This window comes from Hippocampus zosterae, chromosome 3, assembly GCF_025434085.1.
Source record: "Hippocampus zosterae strain Florida chromosome 3, ASM2543408v3, whole genome shotgun sequence".
Lineage (NCBI taxonomy): Eukaryota > Metazoa > Chordata > Actinopteri > Syngnathiformes > Syngnathidae > Hippocampus > Hippocampus zosterae.
In genome coordinates this window covers 25,148,068-25,174,998 of record NC_067453.1, presented here as the reverse complement: position 1 = coordinate 25,174,998, position 26,931 = coordinate 25,148,068, and the positions used below count along the sequence as shown (strand labels likewise).

At 42.6% G+C, this 26,931-nt stretch overlaps 1 protein-coding gene across 1 annotated transcript in view; it reads left to right on the top strand.

Moving 5' to 3' along the window:
* Window positions 1-26,931, top strand: part of LOC127597562 (A disintegrin and metalloproteinase with thrombospondin motifs 20) — a 96,269-nt gene that overhangs the window by 60,120 nt on the left and 9,218 nt on the right. Inside the window, exons 25-32 of the mRNA XM_052060664.1 lie at window positions 1,661-1,825; window positions 3,505-3,774; window positions 5,263-5,424; window positions 6,457-6,633; window positions 20,992-21,159; window positions 23,787-23,960; window positions 25,658-25,828; window positions 26,046-26,249. Coding sequence (XP_051916624.1) covers window positions 1,661-1,825; window positions 3,505-3,774; window positions 5,263-5,424; window positions 6,457-6,633; window positions 20,992-21,159; window positions 23,787-23,960; window positions 25,658-25,828; window positions 26,046-26,249 — 1,491 coding nt within the window. The remainder of the gene's footprint in view (window positions 1-1,660; window positions 1,826-3,504; window positions 3,775-5,262; window positions 5,425-6,456; window positions 6,634-20,991; window positions 21,160-23,786; window positions 23,961-25,657; window positions 25,829-26,045; window positions 26,250-26,931) is intronic.

Below are 26,931 nucleotides of genomic sequence, written 5' to 3'. Positions count from 1 at the left end.
TGGGATAGGCTCCAGCACCCCCCGCGACCCTAGTGAGGATCAAGCGGCTCGGAAGATGAATGAATGAATGAATGAATAAAATATAATTGTTTGGTGAGCTAAAAATGTCCCTGATGAGCGAGCTTCAGACACGCCGTTATGCATTGAGGTCACCAGCAAGCTCTGCAGGAGCCTGGAAACGATCTGGATGATTTCACGGGGTGATGTCAGGGGATGGACTTGTCACCTGTGGGCCCGTGAAGCCCTTTGAGACTCTTTTTTTTTTCTGATTAAGGCCTATATCAACAAATGTGACTCGACTACTTGACTTTGCAGCGATCAATAGAGAAGAGAAGGCTCGTTGTTGTAGCTCAAGTCTCACGCAGTTCGATGCCTCGTAGCGTTAGTGAGCGCAAATGGAAAATCACATCTCAACGCCAGTCGACATTGAACGCCATCAGTCACGCGACGTCAACTGTGCGGTCACACTTGTTCCACCACACCATATGCATTCTTCTCGGCAGAGTTACCAATATGCAAGGATTTGAACGGCTCCTTTGATTGATTGCATTCGGTAGGCGTGCCCTCGAAAATGTTTTTTTTTTGTTTTGTTTGGTTTTGTTTTTTTCCCTGTGATGTGCCGTCATCGTGCGCTAGAGGCTACACGTACGGCGGCCCCTGCCACATACTGAAAGCTGTTTCTAATCCATTGGAGTGAATTCAGCAATAGGTTCAATGCAAGCCTTGGCTAATACGTGCCGGGTCGGGCTGTTTTGAAGAACACGGGGAAGCCGACCAATAAACAAACTGCAAAGCCAAAATGCTGAGCGTGTTTTTGTAAGACGGTTCTTTTATTGAAGTGCTTCTAATAATCAAACGCAGTGGTGCGTGATAACGCATAATTTGTCTTGGGCAGAGCAAGATGGACTATTTATGCTTATGCCAAATGGACTTTGTGGGGAATCACGGAAACCTTTTCAATTCAATTGATGTGTTGATGTTGTGATCTTTTTCCTCATGAATACTCTGGGATTTTTTTTTTTTTTTACTGGGACTGCACATGTCCCAATTGTGGCACGTGTGATTTATAATTTAAAAGTGTTTCGTGTAACCATGGCAATTCCCCAAATTCCCCCATGAAAAATGGACCGAGAATACTTCCGATTCAGAATACTTCCAGTTTTTTACTTTAACCGTCTTTGTTTTTGGATGTCTGTTTTTGATTTACAGCGCTTTTTTATGCAGCTGTGGTTGTTTTTAAAGTGCTCGATGAATAAAGTTGAGCTGAGTTGTTGAACCACAAAAACATGGCGTGGGTTGACAAAGATGAAGCGAATTGCCACAAAGAGGAAACAAGCGATAAGCAAAGAGATTTTGTTTTCAATTTTTGCGTGAAATGATTGGCTAGTACATTGACAAAATTTCAACGTGGTTCACTGGTTATTGCAAAAATTGTATCGCGGCAAAACCTCGAAAGTCAAACCATGGCAGTTCAGTCGGTTCCGGCCACGCCACTTGACACTGTTTAACTGTTTTTGCAGTAATCGTCTTGTCCATGCATGCTGTTAGCATTTTAAATGCTAGCATGCTAGCTGTTAGCACTGTAAGAATTCCAGTTGGGTCCTTGCCATTTCTGTGGGAAATGAAAACGATGTCGCTTTTGACTGTGTCCCCCCTCCAGTGCTCCGCAACCTGCGGCAAAGGGAAGCGGGCACGCTACGTCAGCTGCAGAGACTCCCAGGGCGGCGTGGCCGACGAGTCCTACTGCGTCCACCTGCCCCGACCGCCTGAGACCTCCGCCTGCTTCAGCCGCTGCGGCCAATGGCGCAGCGGGGAATGGTCGCCTGTGAGTGATCCGTTAGCTTGCTGTGTCCAATCCATGCAGATGTTTTTTTTTCTTCCCCCCCAGCTACGGAGATTTACTGTAATCACTCCCATTGTTCACATCCAATGTCGATGATGTCATAGGGGCAATGGAGTGTTTCTTTTAACTAGCCCGAGTGACTTTTTCCGAGAATCGTCTTTTCATCATTCAGCATTCATTTGGGATGAAGTCAACTTTCGATATAACAGGTTTAGTCTGTTGCGTCCTGAGTCATGGGAATTTTTGATGGAGATCACACACAGTAATTATTTTTTTCCCCCTTAGCAATCACATCACTGTCATTGGTAATACGGTATAGCGGTTCACATAACTGCCTTCCCCCTGAAGCTGGCTGATGCTTATATGACGATCAAAGCCACATCAGCCAAACCAAGGTTTTTCAAGTCGTGTATCAACCGCCCTCACCCCCCCAGCCCCCACCAAAATGTAAGATTTCATGCCCATCTGATGTAAAACTGAGATGGTCACGTGTAAATGTGACCAAGGTGTTTTGAAATGGTGGCTTTGTAGTCAAGGGTTTCTGGTTTGGATCAGCTCTGACTTTTCTGAGTGGAGTTTGCGTTTATTGCGTTCGGTCGTCTATTTTACAGTGGAGGAGCCCCGGGTTAGAATAGTTCCACAGGTACTCTGCCTTCCTCCTAGATTCCAAAAACAAGCCTCATGGACGACTAGGCGTAACTGTGAGTGTGAATGATTCCACTGGTCAACAGTAATTTTTAATCGGAGCAAGATGGATGGATGGATAGCTTTTTGTGTCCCAATTTTCTTTGTTTTTTGACACTGATTTCAAAACGTTTTTTTGTTGTTGTTTTTAATCTTGACGTACACAAGCTTGCGCAATACTGATTTATGATGCCTTTTAATGATTACCAATACCGTTTCAATAAAAATCCACCTGTTGCTGAGCCTAACCCTTAATTCATAAATATTACTGTATATATAACATTTATGAAATATAATACATTCCACATATTATATTTGTATTATTCTTGAGCATCACGGTTGGTGACTGCCTGGTTAGCACGTCCAACTCACAGTACAGGGGTCCAGGGTTTAAATCCGGGCTCCGGCCTTCCTGGGTGGAGTTTGCACGTTCTCCCCGTGCCTTTGTGGTTTTTCTGCGGGTTCCAAAAACACGCATGGCAGGTTGATTGACCACTCTATATAGTCCCTCGGTTTGATTGTGAGTGTGCATGGTTGTTGTTTGCCTTTGTGTGCTCTGTGATTGGCTGGCAACCAGTTCAGGGTGTACCCCTCCTACTGCCCGAAAACAGCTGGGATAGGGTCCAGCACGCCCGCAACTCTCGTGAGGATAAGCAGTTTGGGTAATGGATGGAGATTACCGGTATTATTGATAGTAGTACTGTACTAGTACTACTAGGATTATTCGGATTTGGAATTGCGCTAAAAATTAATCTAGGAAAAAATACTTTCCACTCCTGATTAAAAAAGGTCCATTATTTATTGACCAGTGTAATTGATTCCTGTGAATGACTACTACCCGTCCGTGGTCTTTCCCGCGTCTCTCAAAGTCAGCGGGTTCGACCTCCCTCAAGATCTAGAACAGGATAAGCACTATTAAACCTGGACCGATGCTAAAAAAGGGACATTTAAGAGATGAAGTCTGTTTCTGTCTACAGTGTTCAGTGACATGCGGTGCCGGAAGGTCCACCCGACAGGTCCTGTGCTCCAACTACCACCAGCCCGTGGACCAGTCGTTCTGCGATCCAGATGAGAAGCCCGCAACGGAGCAAGAGTGCACGACCGCGCTGTGCTCCTCGGTCAACAACCGGCAGCGCATCAACGACCAACCGTACGGATACCCCAAGGATCCAGGCCGCCATCCCGGCCACAATAGCTGGAACGTGCCGTCAACGGACAACCAATGGAGGACCGGACCCTGGGGCGCAGTATGTACAGCCTGTCAATTGTGGTATTTTGTTCAATGATGAGGATCGTCTGGAGGCTATCGTGCTCCCGCTGAGTTCTATTTTCCTGTTGCGTTTAGTCTTGAATTTATCTCCTTAATGTCAACAAATCCAGCAGAACCTTGTCCTCTTGTGTTGTTGTGATCCGTTCGTGTGGTGTGTACAATGTGGCGTGTTTTTGGCAGTTTCTATTTTCAAGTGGTCGCAGAAGTGGCACCACAAAATGCTTTATTATTTATTTCAAGGCATTTAATACTAGCTATGGATGTATTTAAAGATTACATATTCAAGCCAGTGTTATATTAGTTTTGGAGGTAGTTGTTATTTCTGTTTGAGGTTTTTTAGTTTTGTTTTTTATATAGTTGTAAGTTTTCAGGGTGGATTTGTGTGAGGGGTTTGGGAGGGGGGGTATTTTGTTTAATGTTTCATTTTAATTGAATTTTTATGAGTTTTAGATTTAGTTTTTAAAATATTTCTTGTGTGCAAGATTAGCAAAAAAACATCACCGTAAATTCGATTTAAAACATTTCTTTAAAAACAACCATCCACAAATCATATGCAGTTTCTGTTAAAATAGTTCAGACTTGGAATTGCAGTCAGTGTAGTGCATGATACTGCTTCTAAAGTTTGATATGTCACAACCCTACTTCTGATTGTGTTTCTGCAAGCACGACGGTTGCCTCGGAGTAACGTCATCTGGTGGCCCTGTGTTTGTTGACTGCAATGATTGTTCGAGCTTCCGACTTCCATCTCGCTGCTGTAATATCGAAATATAAAAGCACTTAAAATCGACCCCAAAGGCTAAAATGTGACTTTAACTGCCAAAGACGCCATTTGTGTGATCATTATCGCCTCTAAAATGGAATTTCACTTATTTTTCATTTTTTAAAAAGCGTTTTAAGTTTTATTTTATTTCATTGATGGAAAACTATTTTTTTTTCAATTTAATTTTAGGAATTGTTTTACGCTTTTTAAAAAATCTTTTTAGTCTTTTTAATCTGCCACTTTTATCCCAACCGACACCCACTGTGAAATCTCACCTATCATGGCGTTTAGTGAAAACACTTCTGTTCATGCTTATTTGCGGCTGTCCTCCCGTGTGAAAAGCACCGAACGTGCTCCCCTGCACTCTGGCAGGGGGGTGTCATTGTAATTGGGTGCAGGGGCGGGGGGGTGGTAGGGGGGTCAAGGCAGCGTTGTTCAGCCCACAGAAAGAACAATTTGGGCTTGAGAAATTGTTTTTAACAGCAGTGGTCAGGCATTTGGAAATGTTTCTCAATATAATGCAAAGTCCAAAACGAGCATGTTTATGCATTAGACCCACAAATATGTTTGGAATCCTGCTCGATGCAGCTCGTAAAGAGTTCACTGGCAGTAAAGATGAATTTGAATCACCCTTGGCAAAAACGGAACACATTTCAAAGAATAATTTTGGTAGCGTGTGCATGTGACGTGTTTTGCGCTTCCCAGTGTTCCAGCACCTGTGCGGGAGGCTTCCAGAGACGAGTGGTGGTTTGCCAGGACGCCAACGGCCGCAGCAACAGCTACTGCGACGAGAGGGTCAAGCCAGCCGAATCCAAGAGCTGCAACTCGGGGCCGTGCCCGCTGTGGAACTACGGCGTCTGGGGAGAGGTGAGCTTCTCTTCTCGTTTTTTTTTCTCTTTTTAATCACGCTGAACCTTACGACACTTCCCGCTCTGCAATCAACTGTTGTGTCTGTGTTGTGTCACGCCAGCATGGTCATACGGCAGAGTTTGCCAAATCTTGACTCAAGTGTGCATCATGGATTGGGTTCTTGATTTCCAGCGGTCCATTCTTTTTCATTCTAATAGTATGTGGAACACACATACCCACCATTGTACCGAGAGGCACGTATTGAACAGGACAAAAGAGTCAAATACACAAAAAAACCCCAAAATGAGAACACTCGCAAGGAGCATGGATCAGACGGAAATGGCTCTCTCAGCGGCACTCTTGAAGGAACACATCAGCATCAACAACTTATTTCGGAACGTTAGGAATGTCGATTGTTCAATATTTTGCTTTGTGTTGCAAGCCAAAATGTAATGGCAATTTAATTCAGGAGTGAATAATGATTTGACACAGTGGCATCACACCCAAACTTATGAGTGACCCCACCAAGGTTATGATAGTTGAAGAAAGCTAATGAAACAACTTCAACTAAAAGTGACACAATTGAAAATAAAATAAAAATGGAAATGTGTGCAAAAAAAACCCAACTAATCTGTTTATAAAATGACCTCCATAGCCAAACTGTCCTTAGTTTTGGGGTAATTTACTAAGTTTGTTAATTAATATCATACATGAGCTTTCGGGTTTCATTTTAAGTATTCATTTCACTTGCTGTACATCCATACAAAAAGAGGAAGAAGAGTCTTTTTTTTAATCTTGCACTCTACAAATACTTCATGTATTTTAAAAAAACCACTAAAACTAATAAAAACTAAACAAAAGCAACTACAAAAAATTAACAAACCTGTCCTAAAAACGAATTAGAATTTACTGAATTAAAAAAAAAGTAAAATCAAAATGAACTAAAAATAAAATAACCATAATGAAAAATCCCAACATATTAGATAGACGAAATGAGATGAGTCAAGGTACCACCAGATCCCTGAAGTACATCTCGCTTGCTCCCTCAAGTGCACTCAGAGCTGCGGAGAAGGCAGGCGAACCCGTTTGGTGGTGTGCCAAAGGCCCAACGGCGAGCGGCTCAACGACTACAATTGCGACATCCTGGACAAGCCGCTGGACATGGAGCAGTGCAACCTGCAACCCTGCGTAGGCTCCGCCTCCTGGCACCGCAGACCATGGAAGCCGGTACGATAGTGTTCCCTTCCCTGACCCCTTATCGGCCTTTTCGTCCGGTGGCGCGTCACCGCGAGTTGGGCCCGATGTGTATTTAGTCTAACGCTGCGGGGAGACTCAACTGAGGGTCGCTTATCACGTGTGCGCTCGTTGGCATGTGTTGCCCCCCCCCCACACACACACACACACCCCAAGCCCACCCAGTCGGAGCCCTGCAAAATGACATGGTGCTGATTAAAACAGAGAAACAAAAGAGCTAAAACACACAATGGTGCTTCTCTTAGGCGTTCATTACAAACACATGGATCTGATTTTTTGTTTTTTCCCCTCCCACTCAAGATGGTGCTGTCCAGTAATGTTATATCTATGCTGTTCTCATTGCCTTCACCATGTATCCTGAGTACACAAGTGTATATTTGTGTATAAGAGTTAAAATTATGGCTTTTTATCAAACAGCGACAAGCGGCTGTTGTTGTATTTTGTGTAATGTATCTTTGTACAGGAGGTTTGGTTTTGTTTTCTCCCAAGTGGCATATTATTATTTCTTTTTTTTTTTGTGTGACTGTTTATTTAAAAAAAAAAACATTTGCCGGTGCTCTTGCTCAGACCTCTTGTATCTCTTTAAAGTAAATACAGTGTTGTACAGAGGACATTATTTCCTTTTTTTTTTGGCAGTTTGAGAATGGGTGGATGGAGCATTTTCATTGTTTGTTTTTTTTTAAACTTTACTTTACTCCAGTCAGTACATTTTGTAAGCAATGTTCGCACCATACAATGAAAGATACATGCTGGAAATCAATAGTATATTTTAAAAAAAAGCATAAAAAAACATTTCACAAAAAAATGGTCAGTTCTCAGGAAGGATGTGTACGTGAAAGCACTAAATGCGCAACAGTGGACAGATAAAGGCAACACACCCGGTCATTCATTCATTCGAATGAATGAATGAATGAATGAATGAATGACCCCGTTTATTACAGTTTATCGAAAGATGAGACCAAATAAATAATCAACTATTAAAGAGGATTTAGCACACCCCTACCACCATTTAAAATACATTTGGTATAGCACAAATGCAGTTCTGGTGTTCTAGTTGGCTTTTTATGCCAATGATTCTTTTTTCTACCAGAAGCCTTCGGGTTTTGTGGTAAGACTGATGCTGCTGTTGCAATTGAAGAATTAATTAGATTGTTTTATTTTGAACACAGCCACATCCCCAATTTTACAAAATGGTGCATACTTGTGCGACACATGATATTAGTTGTTTGTTTTTCCTTTTTAAAAATATTCCTTTGAAAAAAAAATTCAATTTTGATCTCGTTTTTTTTTTTGTGGCACAAAATCCTGGCACTTGAACAAGGGTGTGTAGTATTCGGCCTTACTGATAAAGGGATACGCCACCCAAACAATGACTGGCATCTGAATACAGTATTTGGATTTTAATTGAAAGTTAACATAATTTGAATGTTATCCGAGAAAACCACCGTCAAAATCAATTATTGTGTTGCGGCTGTCCTGTCTCTCAATGAAGCGTCGTTGAAATCAGCGTCGCCAATTTATTTACAATGAAAAACACACAAATACCTCCTCCCCATTATTTGTTTTTTTCTGTTTATCCGTATCACCCATTTTGACGAGTTTTGTTTTTGATGTTTATTTCTGAAAGATTCCCCCCTGACTTATACAAGAATATTTATTTGCTTACAGTAGCTAATAGTAAATGTTGCAGCTTTAATGTTTTTCATCCCACGTAAAAGTCTTTGTCTGCATTTAATGCACACGGGGCAGTTATTTGAACCTGCGACTCAAAAGTGACGAGACAATACAAGACATCCATTGATATGCACCACAAATTGTCCATCATAGCGCATATCAATTTTTGGGACCACCATGAAAGGGGAAAAAAAATTGAAATTACAGTAATGCCCTTTTAATATTACAAGCCATTTCATTACTTATAATGGTCGTAAAGTACCCATTTTAAGAGAAGTAAAGATTGTAATTTTACTATCAATAGTTGCAAGAATAAAAGAATAAAATTTCAATGCCACAAGAAAAAAAGTCTTAATTTTATGAGAAGAAAGTTCAAGAGAAACATTTTAGTATTTTTTGAGAGAAATATTTATTTTTATATGACCGATTTTTTTAAATCTTTACTTTCAAAGATTAATAAGATCAATAAAATCATTTTTACAATATTAAATTCTCAGATTTAGAAGAATCAAATAGAAACAAATAGGAGAATAAAAGCAAAAAGTTGACAAGGAAAACCATAACTCGGCGGGAGAGAGAAAAAAATGTTTCAATGCAGTTAAAATTGTCAGAATAAAGTATTTAATTTTTTTTAAGCCTTTCATATGATAAATATTTCATTGCCCAAATAGTATTTTTCATTCGATTTAAACTATAGTAATTCACTAAGCAAAATATACATGTCATTGTATGTAATGACTTCTGAAATCTGACCCCCCAAACTTGTTCTCCTTCGGTGGCTTTGATTTTAACTGTCACTCTTTTAAAAATTATGAGTTCCTTTACAATATTCCAACTGCTCTATATTTCAGTTTGTTGGCAACACTTGTCAGCATTCATTTCGACCCAACTTTGTTCTGACGAAGAACTGAACAGATTTGACACAATATCTACTGCGGCTTGACAAATAAAATTATAGACAAGAAACGACTTGTGATAAAGCATCTAAAAAGCTTCTATACTTGCCCGTTTGTGTGTGCGCGTGCTTGAGTGTGTGTCCCTATATACATTTCAATAAAAGCAAAGCATGACTCCAGCACTGTGACATGCAACTTTACAGGAAACATATCACGGGCGGTCGTAAAAAAACTTGGCGACGAGCAGAAATTGGCAACGCTTAATTCAGATTGATGCGTCGCAGATACGTCAATCTGACAAGACAAACATCTCCTTACAACGTTCGCGTATTATATTTATGCATGTTTTACTTAATTGTTCCAAGATGCTATTTATTTCTTAGGACATATACACAAAAATATATATTTGAGTCAGCTGCTTCCCCTTTGTTCAATTGATTAAAGAACCCAAACTGTGACACTTGTCATTTCTCCATGCTCACAACATATTCCACATGTTAAAAGAAGGCATCAATAAAAATAAAATTAAATGAAAAAATCCGAGAACATACAACCGAGATGCCACATAAAGTATTTGAAGCAGTTTATTCAACAGATACAAATATACAGTATTCATGCATTCAACCCACCAAAACAACAGCAACATAATCAATCCTATAGCTTTTGTGCACTTTAATGAAGCAGTATTCATTAATTGAAATTTGAATTATAATCATGAATGATATTGCAAAAAAATCTATTGGAATGTTTATTGTTACCTACTCTCATTGCTTACTATCCTAAATGACTAGCTTGCTAGCTAGCGGTCTATCTAGCTAGCTATCCTGCTAGCGATCAATGTCGCTCGCTCTCTGGTGATCAAGCAATGTAGCTAGAATTCTCTCTTTAAATCTGTCAAGCTAGCTAGCGATCTATCTATCTATCTATCTATCTATCTATCTATCTATCTATCTATCTATCTATCTATCTATCTATCTATCTATCTATCTATCTATCTATCTATCTATCTATCTATCTATCTATCTATCTATCTATCTATCTATCTATCTATCTATCTATCTATCTATCTATCTATCTATCTAGCTATCTATCTATCTATCTATCATTATTGCACATTGTGTATTAAGTTATAACAATAATTCAACGATATACTTAATCATTCATTCATCTTCCGAGCCGCTTGATCCTCACTAGGGTCACGGGGGGTGCTGGAGCCTATCCCAGCTGTCTTTGGGCAGTAGGCGGAAGACACCCTGAATCGGTTGCCAGCCAATCGCAGGGCACACAGAAATGAACAACCATTCACACTCACACCTAGGGACAATTTAGAGTGTTCAATCAGCCTGCCATGCATGTTTTTGGAATGTGGGAGGAAACCGGAGCACCCGGAGAAAACCCACGCAGGCCCGGGGAGAACATGCAAACTCCACACAGGGAGGCCGGCGCTGGAATCGAACCCGATACCTCTGCACTGTGAAGCGGACGTGCTAACCACTGGGCTACTGGGCCGCCCCGATATACTTAATCAATAAATATAATTGCTCCTCTAAGTTTAATACAATTATTCATATTTTTGAAACCAAGAGCAAAGCAGCTCATCAGAAGTTTCCATACTGAAATATATTTAGTTTTTTAAAGAGGAGATCAATAAAAGCAATCATCGAAACGTCGACAAATGATAAAAAAGAACACCCCATTAATCAGAATAGACGATACAGAACACTATATAGCAGAAAAATATATATTCTTGGGAAGAATATCATTAAGTGCTTGCATCCATATTATTGTTCCTTTCCTTCCTTTATTAGGTCATAGCGTAGTTTTTGAAGTAGCCTTACCTTGCATGGGAGCCTTTTTTGTTTATTCTTCTCACCGTGCTGTTTGTTACCTGTTATTACTTAAACGCAATAGCAGCCATCTGCAATTATTACTATTATAATGAATGATAGACTTTCAATGTGGCAGTGTGGTTTGTAATCACATTTTTTGCACTACTCCATTTAGGGAATTATCTTATGTTTTAATAGTGCCCATAAATCAACGCTAGGCTTTATTTCAAATGATTTTTTTGCTCATCCTAATTGGGTGTGACAGCTTCGGGCACTCGTGTCGTTCTCGCCATCAAATTTGTCCAAAAGAAAAGACACAAAGCAATTGGGGTATTTATTGCACAGACAATAGAAAAGCTAAATGTCATGAGCATGAACCAACTTGGAAGCAATCGGCAGTGTGTGTAGTGTAGGGCTTCCACGTGGGATCAATTGGCCAAGAAAATATCAATTTCAGTCATTTCGGGCTTGCTGGTTTCTAATAAAAACAGATCGCTTCCTGGTGAGCTGCGTTTCCATGGACAGACTCACGGTAACTGAACTCATCCCAAATGAAATCCACATGCACAACGTCGACATAGTTGACTTTAGCCTGAGGGTAGAGCATGCCGCAAACCTGTCACACACACTCACGTACACACCAGCGGAGTCCATTGCTCGTGACATCGCAGGGCTCATGTTTCCTTCTCCTCTCGCCGTCCTTTTGCTTGTTTAATGTATTGTGGAGCTTTCATTTCAATCTGGGGGTGGGCAACTGTCGTCCATTTTCCCCTTTTGCTCATTTGAATGGAAGTGAAAGCCCTTATTGTCATTGTTTGGTTTACAAAATTGGGGTGAGCTGGAGCCAATACCAGAAAGGTGAAGGAGGTACACCCTGGACGATTCGCCAGCTAATCACATACAAACAAACATTCACACTTAGCCTTCACACCTATGGAAAATTCAATGCAAGGGTTTTTTTCTTAATGAGAGATGACATTTACTTTGTGCGTATTTCAAGCAAGGTTATGAGCAAAAATTAACGAAACAACAAAATGTAATTAATTAATTAAAATTAAAATTGACAAAACATTTTGGTTCACAACATGAAATAAAAACAGATCTTAAAATGCAAAAACTAACTGAAATTACACCCACCTTTTAGGAAACTACAACTAGCTACAACTCAATTCAAAATGACAGGCATTGTTGATGAATGAGAGGGAGGCAGGGCATGAACCTCCTTCCGGGTTTCGGGTTCTCCTGATGGATCAAGAGAGGGTCCATAGCCCCTCTTTGACCAAGGTCACAAATGGACTGCTCTTCTTCAACGTCCGCCGTCACCTTTTAAACCTGCCATTGCGCTTCATAAGCGTACAAACTCACGTGTCGGACTCTGCGCAGCTCGCATCCGGTCTTGTTCGAGCCTGTCCACGCTTGCAAGTAGATCGGCGGGGATGTGGGACTAGTACTACATTTTTCTGAACTATCTCATGGCGACCAACTCGTGCCCGTAACGGGTCGCTGAAAATCATAGCTCGGTACATACCTTAGTTTTAAGTTCACAGTTCACTTTCGGGACGGTAGGGGAACATGTTTTCTGGAAACAGGAACAAATTTAGTGACATTTAAAATGAAACACAACATAATGCAACCCGCTACCTGTGAATTCGCCAATATATGAAAGGGGAATTGCCATTTTCTTTAGAGGTGTGACTATTAATCGATTAATCGACAACTAATCGAGTGCCAAATTAATTGATGAATCATTTAGATGCCTTTTTGTCATGTAAAATAGTCCAAATGCTTCGAATTTCAGATTCTCAACAGTAAATATTATCAAATTTCTCTAGCGACGTGATTATCTTTGTATCCAATCAAAATAAAACATTTGATTTTACTTTGGAAAGAAATTATAACATTATTTGTATTATATTTTCTGACAGAAAACCAGTCACTGAAAGTGATGGAAATTTAAACCTGTTTTTCTTTCCAATTTTCTTTTTTTTTTTTTTCAATTTCTCGAATTTTTCAAACATGCCCCTACGATATTCTTCCATTCTTCCAAAAGGTGGCGATCGTTATTTCAGAGAGCCTTCGATATGCACATCATCTTCCCTGTGAAAATCAAGCAAAAATTCTGAAAGTGAGGTAACGCTAACGGCAAACAAATGCCAAAACGGGTGACATCAAAACACTAATACCACTTTTCATTCATGGTCAAAATACATTGAGTCGAACAATTGAAATTGAAAACAGTTCAAAAACAGTTGAATGACTGAATGATGAGAGGAAAAATAGTGTTAGAAGTCCTTAGACTGAAAAATTCACCTCATTTATCACCTTCATCTTCATTCGCCGCACACACACACACACACACACACACACACAAAAAGCAGCCCTTCAGTTTAAAAATCAAGATGAAAAAGCTTGTGGGTATGCATAACTGAGCAACGCTTAGGCCTGAATGAAGACTTCCATCCACCGCGAGGCCGAAAAAAGCTGTAAAAGGAAGACCGTTGGAATAGTTAAAGTGCGGAAATGGTGCGCTATCCCGCAGTTTGTTTTTTTGTGTCTATATTTTGAGAGTGGCGGGTCAATATCTCGAAGGTTTCCTAAGATCCGTTGCCTGAGTGGAAACACAGCTTACTAGCGTTTAAGAAGGAGGAAGAAATGCAGCGTTTTTATTTATTTATTTTTTTGTCAATGTCAAAGGTCAACCACTTTGTGTCGTTACCGCCAAACTCCTTCTCTACATGAGACATATGCTGTTTTGTGCAAGGATCCTTCGTTTACGTTTGTGTCGCATAGCCGTAAGGCGGGGAGGGGGTGGCGGGAAGCCCTTCGTGGAACGTTTAGTCCGGAACTACGCTGTTTTGGCATTTCACGTTGACTTATGGCCGCTTGGCGTATGTCTTTCTGAGTGCTGTTGGCTGAAAAAGGAAACGGATTGAAAAAAATTGTACAACACGTACTTGGACCGCAGTTCCTTGAAAGTAGCATTGTAGTCAAAGGGGTGGAATAACCACAGACGACGTTGATAGAAACGACATTGGACTCGAACAGAACATCGGAAAACGTGACCGTCACATCTGAAATTGATCAGCGCGTTTGTGTGGGAAGCAAGGCTAAAAAGCGTGTGTGTTTCACTTGCGCTTTGCTCTATACCATGTCCCAACTCTGTCAGGATTTCACCTTATTTTGCTTCCAACACATCTGGCCGCAGAACACATCAAATGCCTCTCGACGTTTCCCGTGACAACATTCCTACCAGCTGCTTCCCCCGTCCGGTGTTGTTTTGACTTGTGCCTTTTTGCGAGCTCTTTGCAAACGTGATCGGGATGTTCTGTGACTCTTTATCGTCCTCCCTCGCATCCCCGTCGGGTTTTATCGAGCCCAGGCGTGCTTGTACTGGTAGAAAACAAAAACAGACACCGGGTGGTTTGAATCGCTCTTCTCTTTTGATTCGGAGGACACGGCAGGCATGATGTATTAACCAGATACAGTGGAATCTCGAACGTGGGGTACGCAGATACAAGTTTAACCCATTCATGCACCCTGTAACTGGATAACATAAGTTGTCCACTGGAGTGTGACCGCTGACCCTCAAAGGGTTCAATTCCAGACCCACAGTTGGTGTAACCCGATCCTCTTTTAAAAATAGTTTTATCCTTCCCATAATCTTTTATTAAGACGTGACTTTACGCTTTTCCTTGTCAAGGGTCGTACAGCAAGTCACTCGCATGTTTGTTTTTGCACCGGATGTCGTTCCTGATATAAGCCACCCGCTTTTTCGCTGCGTTTGGGACCGGCAGTGGTTGGGAATTGGTGCACTGACTTAAAAAACGGTGTGGTCTGTGTGATACTGAGCAGCCGATCACATTTCATCAACATCACCATTTGAGATGTTAACACCTTGAGGCCTTTTTACATAGTCAGGCACACATGCCCTTGGTGTAAAAAAAAAAAAATTGAAGCATCTTCATTTTCGTGCCGGGGCAAGTCTAGATTACTGTTTTGGGGAAGTTGACGCCGCGCTGAATTGGACCAGGGGCTTTTTTTTTTTTTTTTGCACACCCCGACATGCTTTGTCGTAGGTTTAAGTTGTGACGCAGGTGGTATATCACAATTTTGGTGAATTTGTTTGAGATGCAGGCAGACCGATCAAGCGCTTCGGGCACATATGTGATGGATGTGATCATATTTCATTCATAAGTAAAACAATATTGTGCATCTGAATCATTGTAGGAATCAAATGATTAAACACATTATTTTTAGTATCGTCTTGAGTATATTTTTTTTAAATCACTGCGACATAGCTCTTGGCAGGATATGATCAATGGAATATGGAAGTCGGTCTCCAAATGCCTACTTGGCAGCGGCCAACTTTACAATACATAATCAGCAAGTGGAGATCTTGCAGTTCTCTATGTGGGTACTATGCGCGTGCTGGTACGGACTCCAATCAGTGTTTTATGCTTCTGTCGTGTAGATCGCGTGCCTCTCCTGCGCCGAGTTAAAAGTGAATGAAGGAAGCTGCTTCGATTGTCCAGGAATCAAGTCCGCCTCTGTTCGCTCCCACAGTGGCTCAAACCCATTTCTAACTGCACTCTGCTGTGAAAATACCAAAAGAAAGAAAACTCCACTCATGTGCACAGTTAGACTGTACTTTGCACTAGGCTTTCGCCAGCATGGCTCCAAATGTTCAACCAGTCTGTGATTTAAACTTAATGGAGAAAAAAGTCAGCTCGTTTATGCTAACACATCATGCGAAACACCATATTCCACGAACAGGAATTAGCAAAACCTTTGGCAAATTGTAAGCCTTGAAAACAACGGCTTCTTAAACACACATGGCGGAACAATGCATACAAATAGAGCAGAGTTAAAAGTTCCCCCACGTCGTGCCCTTGACAAGATTCCGACTCGAGACGCTCTCCCCCTCAGTCTAAACACGCATGTTGCCCAAGGTTAGCTCACTTTTCGAAAATGTGTTCACCATTACTCTCGAGTCTCGATCGTGATTGACACATTCCCTTGACACTCACCTTTTCAGCAGTCACCGGCTCTCCAAAAAGCCCCGACTAATGATAGCATGCCGTAGAAGGCGAACCGTTGGTCTACAAAGCAGGAAAACCATCAGATCCCAATACAAAGGTTATCTGTGATGACACCGCCTGCTGTCTTTCGAAGATAAAAGTGTTGGAATGTGAAATTTGACGAGAAAGATTCTGTTTGTAACCAAAACTTTGTGGTCATAAGCAGGGGGAAAAAAATAAAGTACCCCAAAAATTCCACTCTCGCAACAATATGGTGTGCTAACTATACTAAGTAGAGAAAAGAAATAAAAATATCTGTCTTATACAACATGTATTTTTTTCGGCCGTTTTTTTTCAACTATTTTTTTGGAGGTCGGGGGGTAAAATCTAGATAACCAACCTCAAACGGTTGAACCCATGCCATGAATGTTTTAAAAGTAATCACATAATTTTCAATTTATCTGGTTTAAAAACAATATAGGACAGTCCAGTTACTGAGTGCCATCACTTTCCATTTGTTTGGTTTCTAAGAGGCGTGGAAAACAGGGGCGGAGCCAGAAAATTTTCAGTGGGGTGGCACAATATAATTGCAGCCGTGCGTCATTCTTTTTCCTACCTTCTCCAATTCGGCTTTTGTGAAATAAAATTAAATAAAATCCCACGTTCATTTGGATACTAATCTCATCCAGACTGTTGATGCGAATAATAAACAGTTACTTCTGCGCCATGTTGTTTGCTCGCTACGGTGCGAAAATATTGACTTTGATTGTAGCCATTGAGGGCCATGGCCACCACTGTCCACCCTTTAGTTCCGCCCCTGGCGGAATGCTTTCTCATGCTTCTGATTGACTTACCTGAAGGCAGAGAATGAGTGGACGGGCTCATCTTTCAGTTGTCAGTCCTGCACAAAGATGTTGCCGCCCCCAACCCCCCCCCCCCCCCCCCACGCAAAAAAAAAGAAGACCACCATGAATGTTAAACGAGGCCGTAACAAACAACTCTCGATTAACTCTCAAATATCTGTCCGGTTTGGCATTCAATTAAGTGATTTGCTGGGAGAACTGCGCAAGTGTCAAATGTGGAATGTCACTCTGGATCGACTTAAAGCGAATAATTCCCATCTTCTCGCTCCATTATGGAGGAGAATAGCCGTTTTCCTTGGCTGCTACTCTGATCGTTTTTGCACGGCGGATGAGTGATTCCACTTTAATCCCCGCGTGAATCGTTTCTCCCCATCCCCGGATTACAACGGATTTAAAACGGCTAATCATGTGAAATTAATGGCCGGGACAACGTGGGAGGGCAAAAAGTATGTCAAGAGTGTTCCCCACATTTTTTTTGTGCTTTTCTCACGCATTAGTAGTGACATTTAAGACTTATTTTCATGTAAATTACAATTTCTACAGTGGCGGCAGAGTTCCGCTGTCTGTTGAAACATTGTGTTAGTAAGTAGAAAATGTGAAAGGGCGCCCTACCTGAGTGGGTGCTCTTGGGTCCTAAAGGTCAGCTGTTTATTGTCTGCCCCCCCCCCTTTTTTTTGTCTCAGAGTTTGAAGCGCTCCTGCGGTCCACTACACTTCACTGCACTATGTTGTGCTGTGGCAGCTCTCTGTGATGCACTAATGGCTGACATATGATGCGAGGGAGGAGCACATAGAGCCTTCTTTACCTCCCCCCCCCACCACCCCAGCACACACACACACACACACACACACACACTCCTCCCCCTCCGCCTGCCATTAAAATGCAGATAAAGTTCAGCCATGGGAGCGGAGCCCGTATGGCTGCGATTTTCTTTCTTCCTTCCCTCTTTTTACGGCACCGAGGAGGGGTCTGCTCTTCTCTCTACACCCCCCACCCCCCTCCCTCCACCCGCCTTCCACAAAAAGCAGTCTGAGGTGGTGGAGGGGAGTTATCTTTTTGTGTGTGTGTGCGTGCAACAGGGTATGCAAATCCATCAGCTTTGATGCCGTGCGTCAACTGAGGCTGCCCTGTGTTTAAAATACCTCAGTAATTACAATGTGTGTGATGCATGTGTGCACAGTGTCACCCGTTCATGTCGCACTCACAGGGCGTCTTGTTTGGAAGCGTACTCAAAACCAGAGGTGACAAAAGTACTCACACTCTGATTTAAAAAAAAATAGACGACAGTAGAAAAAAAGAAAAGAAAAAGACTGGTTGAAGTATACTGAAAATACTGATTCAAATCCTTTAAAACAAGTCATGCAAGCGTCCGCTGTGGTGGACAAGCCGAAAGTTGCAACGATTTCGGTGAAAGATGTGAAAGTAATTTCATGTGCTTGCGTTTATGATTTTGTTCTTTTGATCACAACCCTCTAATAGTCATCACTTACACCCCAGAGCAGTCTCTCACTTGTTACCTTGTTATGCAAGTAAAGCACCTTACTCATAATGGGGTGTTACTATTACACTTATTATTTATTGGTTGAACGTTTTATTTTTACAAGGCCACAGGATGGGAGACGATTGTTTTGGGGGGTGGGTGGGGATTCCCTTGGGCACTGCGTTTCTAGTAAATTGTTTCATTTTTATTTTTATTGCAAAGCTCCCTATAACTTGCATCGTGCTCGTAATAGGGAAATAAAAAAACTCTGGTTTTGACTCTGTTGCCATCGCTTTGCTAATGTTGTGAACTAAATAACACGAAAAAATCTAAATCTGTTTAGAACGAAAGATAAGAAATGTAGGCCATGGAATAATAATATTCATTCATTCATTCATCTTCCGAACCGCTTGATCCTCACGAGGGTCGCGGGGGTGCTGGAGCCTATCCCAGCTGTCTTCGGGCAGTAGGCGGGGACACCCTCAATCGGTTGCGAGCCAATCGCAGGGCACACAGAAACAAACAACCATTCGCACTCACACTCACACCTAGGGACAATTTAGAGCGTCCAATCAGCCTGCCATGCATGTTTTTGGAATGTGGGAGGAAACCGGAGCACCCGGAGAAAACCCACGCAGGCCCGGGGAGAACATGCAAACTCCACACAGGGAGGCCGGAGCTGGAATCGAACCCGGTACCTCTGCACTGTGAAGCCGACGTGCTAACCACTGGACTACCGGGCCGCCCTGGAATAATAATATAATAAGAATAAATGTTATTTATAAGCGTCTTTCAAGAGACTCAAGGACACTTTACAATAACAAAAAAACCCCCACAAAACAATACGGGTTGAGCAGCGGCAGCCAAACGCTTCAGCGTTCACTCAACCCGGAAGTCAGAAAGAAACCACCAGGTGGGGAGAGGGGGCGAAAAAAAAAACAAGCTCGAACTATCCTCATTTTGAGGATAATTTGAGTTAGGCAAAAAACTCCTGCACAAGCATTTGACAGTTGCAACAGGTCACAAGACATAAACAATGAAGGCGGTGATACAAGGGAGTGTATGCGCGAGTGATTGTCTGGTTGTGTGTGCGTGTCAGGCCGCAGCTGAATGGGAATATCTTGTTTCTCTGTATTTGGTGCATCGTTACTGTTCATGCGCGCGACCTTATAAGAGCCCAAGATCTCAATCGATCAAGACCGTCGTTGACATTGTGTCACCATCCATGGTTGAAAAACCTTAACGAGCCTTTTTTTTTGGTGGGGGCGGGCAACATAAGGAGAAGAAAGTAACAATTTCTTGATTCGGATGTAGGCAGGAAAAAGTAAAAAGTTGTCCGAAAAACGAATCCTCAAGTCTAGTACAAAATCGGAACTCGGGCCCTTGAGAGCCACGATCCTGCAGTCACGATCAGCTCCTCAGCAAGCTTTGCGAGAGCCTGATAGCGTCTCCCGATCATCTGAATCGGTTGTCTTGACGGAGGGAAACATCGAAAACATGCAAGATGGCCGCCAGAGTTCCTATTTGTACTTTATTTGAGTACTGGCAGAGGTTTGGCACCTGTGGCATTTGAGTCCCGACAATGCCGGCCGTATGGATTCAGTCCCGCTCTGCGATGGTGTGAATGTGAATGGTCGTCACTGTCTCTGTGCTCTTCGATTGCCCAACAACCAATCCGGGGCGCCGTCTGCCTTTCGCTTGAAGTCGGCCGCAATGGGCTCCAACTCCCCGCAAGCAAGATAAGCCGTGTATAAAAACGAATCGTGGTAGCACATATACAACTTGTGACAAGATCCTGGTTTTCCATGAGTGCTCTCGTCTTGTGTTGGATGTTACGCAACATTCTGAGATCATCATTAGGGGACAAAGCAATATTATGCGCATGATCTGGACCGGAAAATACATCAAGGCAAAATGGCCTTCGCCGTGTCTCTTGAACCCTGTTTTGTAAAGGGGCACCCGGCGTAGTCGTCGGGCAGAAAATAGCCGACATCCTAATTGTTGTCTGGGCTCACGAGGGGGGGTGGGGGGTCTCATCCGTCATCCCTGGCACGTTTTCCGGCTTTCATCTGCTTTGTAACCGTTTTGGTCATCACTCGCGTTCCTGAAGTTCTTCAGGATTCTTTTATTGGTACCAGATGAACGTCCCGCCGTACGTCCATGTTTGGCTCGGCCACGCTGACGTTTTACAGGAGCCTCCTACAAGTCATTTGTTTTGTTTACAGGTTAAATAGCCGGACGCATTCCACGGGCGTGAGTGTTCCATTTGGGTTGTTAAGCGGAGATGATGTGTTTGCAGCACGCTCGCTTGGCCGTGAAATACAGCGAGGAAGCCCAGGCCACCAAAAACCGAGCATCCGTTCGTTTTTGTCAAACACCCGTATTGACCTCAATGATTTGGAATCAAGAATTATTCGAAGAATACAATAGAACTATCGTTTTGCCAAAATAGATTCCAGAAAAGTTGAATTAGGGCTACCGGATTATTGATCTTGCGGATCGTATTCATCTTGGTGTACTTTTCATGAATTCTGCTGATTGATTCGATTTCTTTTTTTTTTTTCCTCGCAGTGTTCGGTGACTTGTGGGCGAGGCATCAAGCAGCGGGAGATCACCTGCATTGAGCAGAACCAAACCAAAATACAAGAGGAACACTGCGGTGCTCTTCCTCGCCCCCGGACCGAGAAGGCCTGTCGGGCCCGCCGGTGCCCCACGTGGAAAGCCACCAGGTGGAGCACGGTATGGAGAATTATGCAATAATCCTTTTGTTTTGTTTTTTTGCATGAAATCTTAACAGTTGCTATTAAAACTCAACACGCTATGTCACCGTCCCTCAGTTTAAAGAATAGGCGAGAGCTTTTCAGGCAGGTTGCCAGACAGCATTGGCGGATTGGTAGCATCGGACGTGGAACAACATGAAAACGAACACGGGTGTCAGTTCTCAAATCAGGATGAAATATGATGAAGCATCCAAGCGTGTTTTGAAAAGCACATCGAAAATTGCGTCGCTTCGCTTGCCACGAGAGCTAAAAAAATCCAAGAGGTTTTTTTTCTGTAGCTTGGGTTTCGGTTTGGTCCAAAATTGAGGACTAGTGTGCTCATTGTGTGAATAATATGTCAGCGGAATCGATCGACCGGTTGTAAGGAGGCGCACGTATGGCTCACGTGACGTAATGGCCATTTTAAAAGTTGTTTGACCTGTAAAAAAATTGAGATTGAAGTTCTGGGGGATGGGTTTTTTTTTTTGGGGGGGGGGGGGGGGGGGGTCACCTGTGTGATCCTTTCCCTGTATAAATCTTGACACGACAAAGGCTTTCTACCAGTGCCTTTTGGGGGCCAAGGGATTTCAAACAGCCAACAAGGTACACGAATCTGTCCCCGTTGACGTTTTTTTTTTTTTGGGGGGGGGGGGGATCACAAGTGTCATATAGCAGCCTGAACAAGAATGCTGTGTCTCTCATGGGTTTATCTTCCAAGAACAAGTAAACACCGTGATGGCCCATAGACGGAATGCATGTGGGCTATTTTAACGCACACGTTAAAGTCTCCACAAAGATCCCCCCGGCCCCCACCCCTTTTAGTCAAATAACTGAAATCCCCGAAGATCAATTTACGCCCTTCACTCCCCACGCTTTATAGGTCTCCTCCTCCTTTTTTTTTTTCAATGTTGTGTCGTTCTGGAAGCAATCATCGTCCTCTGAAAACCACCGCCGAGCATGCGGACGTACGTAGGCGATAGTTCTGGATCTTCGAGTCTATGCATGTGGCCCCCTTTGAAATCCGCGCACCAACCGGTTGTCCTCTCGTTGACCTCTCTTGAAAGCGGTGGCATGATGATCCGATCCTTTAACTCTGTGTTTACTGGATTTGTTCCGCTCAGCCTGTTGTTCATTTTAGATGGCCGATAGGGGAACAATAACAGCATGTCTGTATCAACCCGTTCCACTGTTATCGTGATTAGTGTGGAACTCGGCGAGGGACATTAAGAACTCATTGGAACTCAACAAAACGTGTTGGCTCACTATTTGGCAAGTTCAAGCTAATGCTGCTGTGTGGCAGTTGAACCATGTGACAACTCCCAGCCAATCAGTGAAGCCAGGTGCTAATTGTTACGAAGGAGAAAAAAAAAATACATGTAATATAGTAAATCCTCGCTAATCCATGGGCTAGGGAAAGAGCTGCACCCTCTCAAAAATGTTTTTGATTGTCTGTATTGTTCGTTGCAACTCTTGACTACAAAGCAAACACACAAAACTGTTTGTCATTTCAAAATTGGGTTTTGAAATAGTTTAATAGCGCACGTGTGTGTACATGTGGGGGAAACTCTCCGTAACTTCCCCTAACAACCCAGGCTAATCTCCTTAATGACATGCCAAGAGAAGACAGGACTGCGGGAGTATGTTGACTCAGCAAAACGAAAAGAGACAGCAAACACAAAACAATGAACCGACAAAGACTGGAAAGAAACCGGAAAAGTAAATACAAGCCAACTCGCGGGACAATGAGGAACACTTGGAGAAGACACGCGTCAAGTCAAGTCAAGTCAAATGGACGAGGGAGCTGATCTGAAGAGAGAAGGGACCAGGTTGATGAGCACAAGCGGCAACAAAAGACCGAACGGACAGGAACTTGAAACAAATCGAAAGAAAAACACAGATTGGGGCAATTTCATCATACTACTCTGACACTTATTTGACACTCCTGTCAGTTATGACTAAGGCGCCGTTTTGTGCAATTTCAGTTTTCACTCTTTTGCTTGGACAGTATTGAATGTAATCCTCGGAGGCCCTCAGTATGCAGGTATGCGTTTTAAAGAACGTGTACGGCTCCGCAAGCTGCGACCGACTGTTTTTGTCGACGGGCGTATAGCTTAGCAGCTTGCAAGCAAGTGAGAGAAATACAAACCCTCATAAGAAATGTGATAATCCTCGCCAATGTTTCATTTGACATCTCTCTTGTTTTTGGGCCGTGATTCATGTCAGTTCATTTGGTGCAACTGCTCTCCGAGGGGTGATTGCATCTGTTTTAACTGCAGACTAACGAGCAGATCTAACCTGATGCAGGTGTTAGTTTTGGGGAATGCACATTTACGGGGGCAAGTCCGTATTTTTTCCCCCCTTTCCTTGGTATAAAAAAAAATGTAGCTGGTACTGACCACAACCATTTCTTTCTTAATTCATTTTAGTCTCTCTTAAAGCCAAAAAGTTGCCATTTGATACACCTTGAAAATCAAGCAACCGAATGAACATCCTCTGAGATTGCTGATTCCAGATTTTTGGGCAGGGGTTGTAGAAATATTCCATGGCCCGACTTTGACGATCTGACGCATAATTTTTGTTTGTTTGGTTGGTATTTTTGCTCGTCAGTGCTCGGTCACATGCGGAGTGGGACTCCAGAGCCGGGGCGTCTACTGCAGGCTCAAAGGCAGCGGAAAGGTCAGAGAAGATCTATGTGAGGCTCAATCACGGCCCGCCGTCATCCAGCGGTGCCAAGCTGCAGAATGCACCCATTACACTTGGGTCGCCGCCGCATGGAAAGAAGTGAGTAGGAATTGTTTTTTTGTCTTTGTGTATAGAACGATACAGCCTTCCATCGTGTTTCAGATTTTTTATTTTTTTTATTTTTAAACACAGCACAGGCAAATCTGAATTTAGACTTGTGTGGCTTCGGTTTGCTACCACGTTTGTGCTACAACATTCCAAGCATGTTAAGCTAGATGAGCGTTTTGTGTTGATGGATGTTTGATTGTCTTTTCATTTCTTAGTTTGATAGTTCTGAAGTTAGCTTGTTCCTCAGTTATCAGGATTATTTCTTACTTATTTAGTTAGCTAGCTAGCTAGCTAGCTACTCAGATTGTAAAGTTGCCTGTTAGTTTATTGCTTCCTTAGTAAGGAGCATATTCTCTACGAGTGCCATTACCTTAGTTTTTCATATCTTCAACCAACATCCTTGTTCACTACCGCCTGCTGCTATGCAGATGTCGACATGTTCCATGGGATGTTGTTGTCTGAAGGCTTCGCTTTCTCTCTCTCACTGCTGATGCCCTCTCGGGTACACATCGTCATTTTTTTTTAATGACATACAAAGCAGACTGCCTTTTATTTCATTTCCACACTTGGCTGTAGTTCCAAGCTTAGCTTTTCACCCACCCTCGTAGCTGTCATGTGGCTTTGTCCTCCAATGGCAAGGCATTAAGCAGGATCACCATGCAAGGACTCTCAGACCTCTCAAGATGCCTGAGCACGTTTCCTTGAAAACCAGTAATGTTTTTTACCAGGAAGTCAGTCACAAAAAAAATCCTTCAGACATGGTGCTTAAATACCGAGACTGTAGTAGGTATGTGAACTCTGCAGGTAAAACATATTGTGAACCCTGCTATTCAACGGGTATTGGGACCAAGCCCTGCTGTGATTAGCGAAAATGTTTGACTAATTGGACGCCACCACCACCCCACACACAAAGTGGGTTTGTAATTGCCTATACATGCCACTATATGGCAGCAAAACACTTGAAACAGAGAGGATCATAAAGCATCAACACCTTAAAGTATTCAACACAATCTTCATATGAGATTCATCAATAGTATACGGTAGCATACTAGCCCAGTAACTGGTGTGAAGTTACCTATGGGCAAACCAATATGCGCACCAGCACTTTACGCAAATTGGTTTAATTTTTTTCAACTTAAAATGACATGCACCTTTTGGCATTCACACACATAAAACAAATGCTCGGGAATACAGGCAAACTTTATCAGCAAAGTCGACTCCACGGAGTATTTGTTGATGCATCAGGAGAACAGCAAAGCTGGACATCCCAGAAGCAAAAAGCACCTCATGAATTAAACCGAACAACATCGATATTCTATAGAATGGCACCAAAGTAAGATTTTTATACGAAGGATATGTTTGAAAAAGAAAAAATCTGCACAGTAGTGAAGCTGCGAATGTCCTCGATCCATGAATTAGCAGGACTTTGCTGTTTATATATATTCAAAACTGGCGGACAGCGATTGCTTTTCACGATTTCATGTTTATGGTCATGTAAACGCTCTTTTAAATCATCACTTCTGCTGAGGGAAAACAGCTGATCTTTTTTTTAAAATATACGAGCACATACAGTATTATATCCTTAAATGGATCCAGCTGGTTGAGGTAAAGGCTGTTGTGAAGTCCCAACAGCGCCCCCTGCTCTGTCAGCCCATCTCTCTCTCAGCACGCCTTCTGTTTACTTGCAGTGTAACGCTACCTGTGGAGGCGGCGTGAGGAGCAGGGAAGTGGACTGCATGGGCCCGTCGATGACGCCAGCACAGGCGGATTACTGCGAGCCGTCGTCTCGACCTCCGTCACGTCAGCCGTGCCAAAAAGCTCCATGTCGCCACGTGTGGACAGCAGGGGACTGGTCGCAGGTTTGAAATTGAACACAGAAAGCACAGTGTGCTTCTCTACATGCCGCCACAGTCTAAAACACGCATGTTAGGTTGATTGCAGACTCTAAATTGTCCTAAGGTGTGAATGTCAATAAGAATTAGTCAATCATGTGTACCCAGAAATAATATGGAGGAAGTCGGTGTTGCCACATCATGCTAACGACCTCTTTACTTACTGTCAACCTGTGTGGATCAGTGCTCAGCCAGCTGTGGAGTCGGCTACCAGCAGCGTGCGGTGGCCTGCTCCGCAACACCCACGTCTCAGGCCCCACATCTTTATGCCGCCCAATCGCCCCCCACCGGTACCCGCTGCCCAGAGCCCCGTCCTCAGAGCACAAAGCCCTGCCTCCTCAAAGACTGCCCGCAGGCCTCCTACTGGAAAGTCGGGCCTTGGAGCGAGGTGAGCAAGCTAAGAAAGTCGGTTGGTTGTGTCGCAGGCAAGTTAGTTACTTCACATTCTTTACTACCTACTTACTGACTTACAGTTGATAGCTTGTGGGTTCATCAGTTTCTTCCTTGTTGGTTAGTTTATTGAGTTGTTTTTTTAGCTAGCTATGTGCTCTACTTCTTTTATTAGTGTTTTAGGCAGTTGGTTAGTTCGTCAATTTGTCGGTTTCTTACCTTATCTTAAATATGACTTTCTTAGTTACTTATTTACTCACTAAATGACATGCTCTACTATTAGTTTCCTTGGTATTGTTGCTTCGTCAGTTGGTTGGTTCCTATTTATGTAGTCACCTAGCTTCATGGGTAGCTCGCGAGTGTGTTTGTTAGTTTGTTTGTCAACTTAACATACTTATGTACAGTACTTAATTATCTACGTGCTTTCCTAGGTGGCCAGTTTGCCCATCTGTAGCTCGGCTTGTTGGTTTCATATTGATTAGTTTGTGAGTGAGGTTGTTGGTTTCTTTAGTTTCATGTTGGTTTTTAGTCACAGGTACTTGGATTGTTTGGTTCTCATTTTGATCCTTCAAGTTTTGTCACATCTTCAATTTTTTTTTTAAATAAATGTGTTTTACTTGTTTCATAGCTATTTAGTTCATAATTTGTTAAACTATGCGGTTCCTCCTAATTTAATCCTC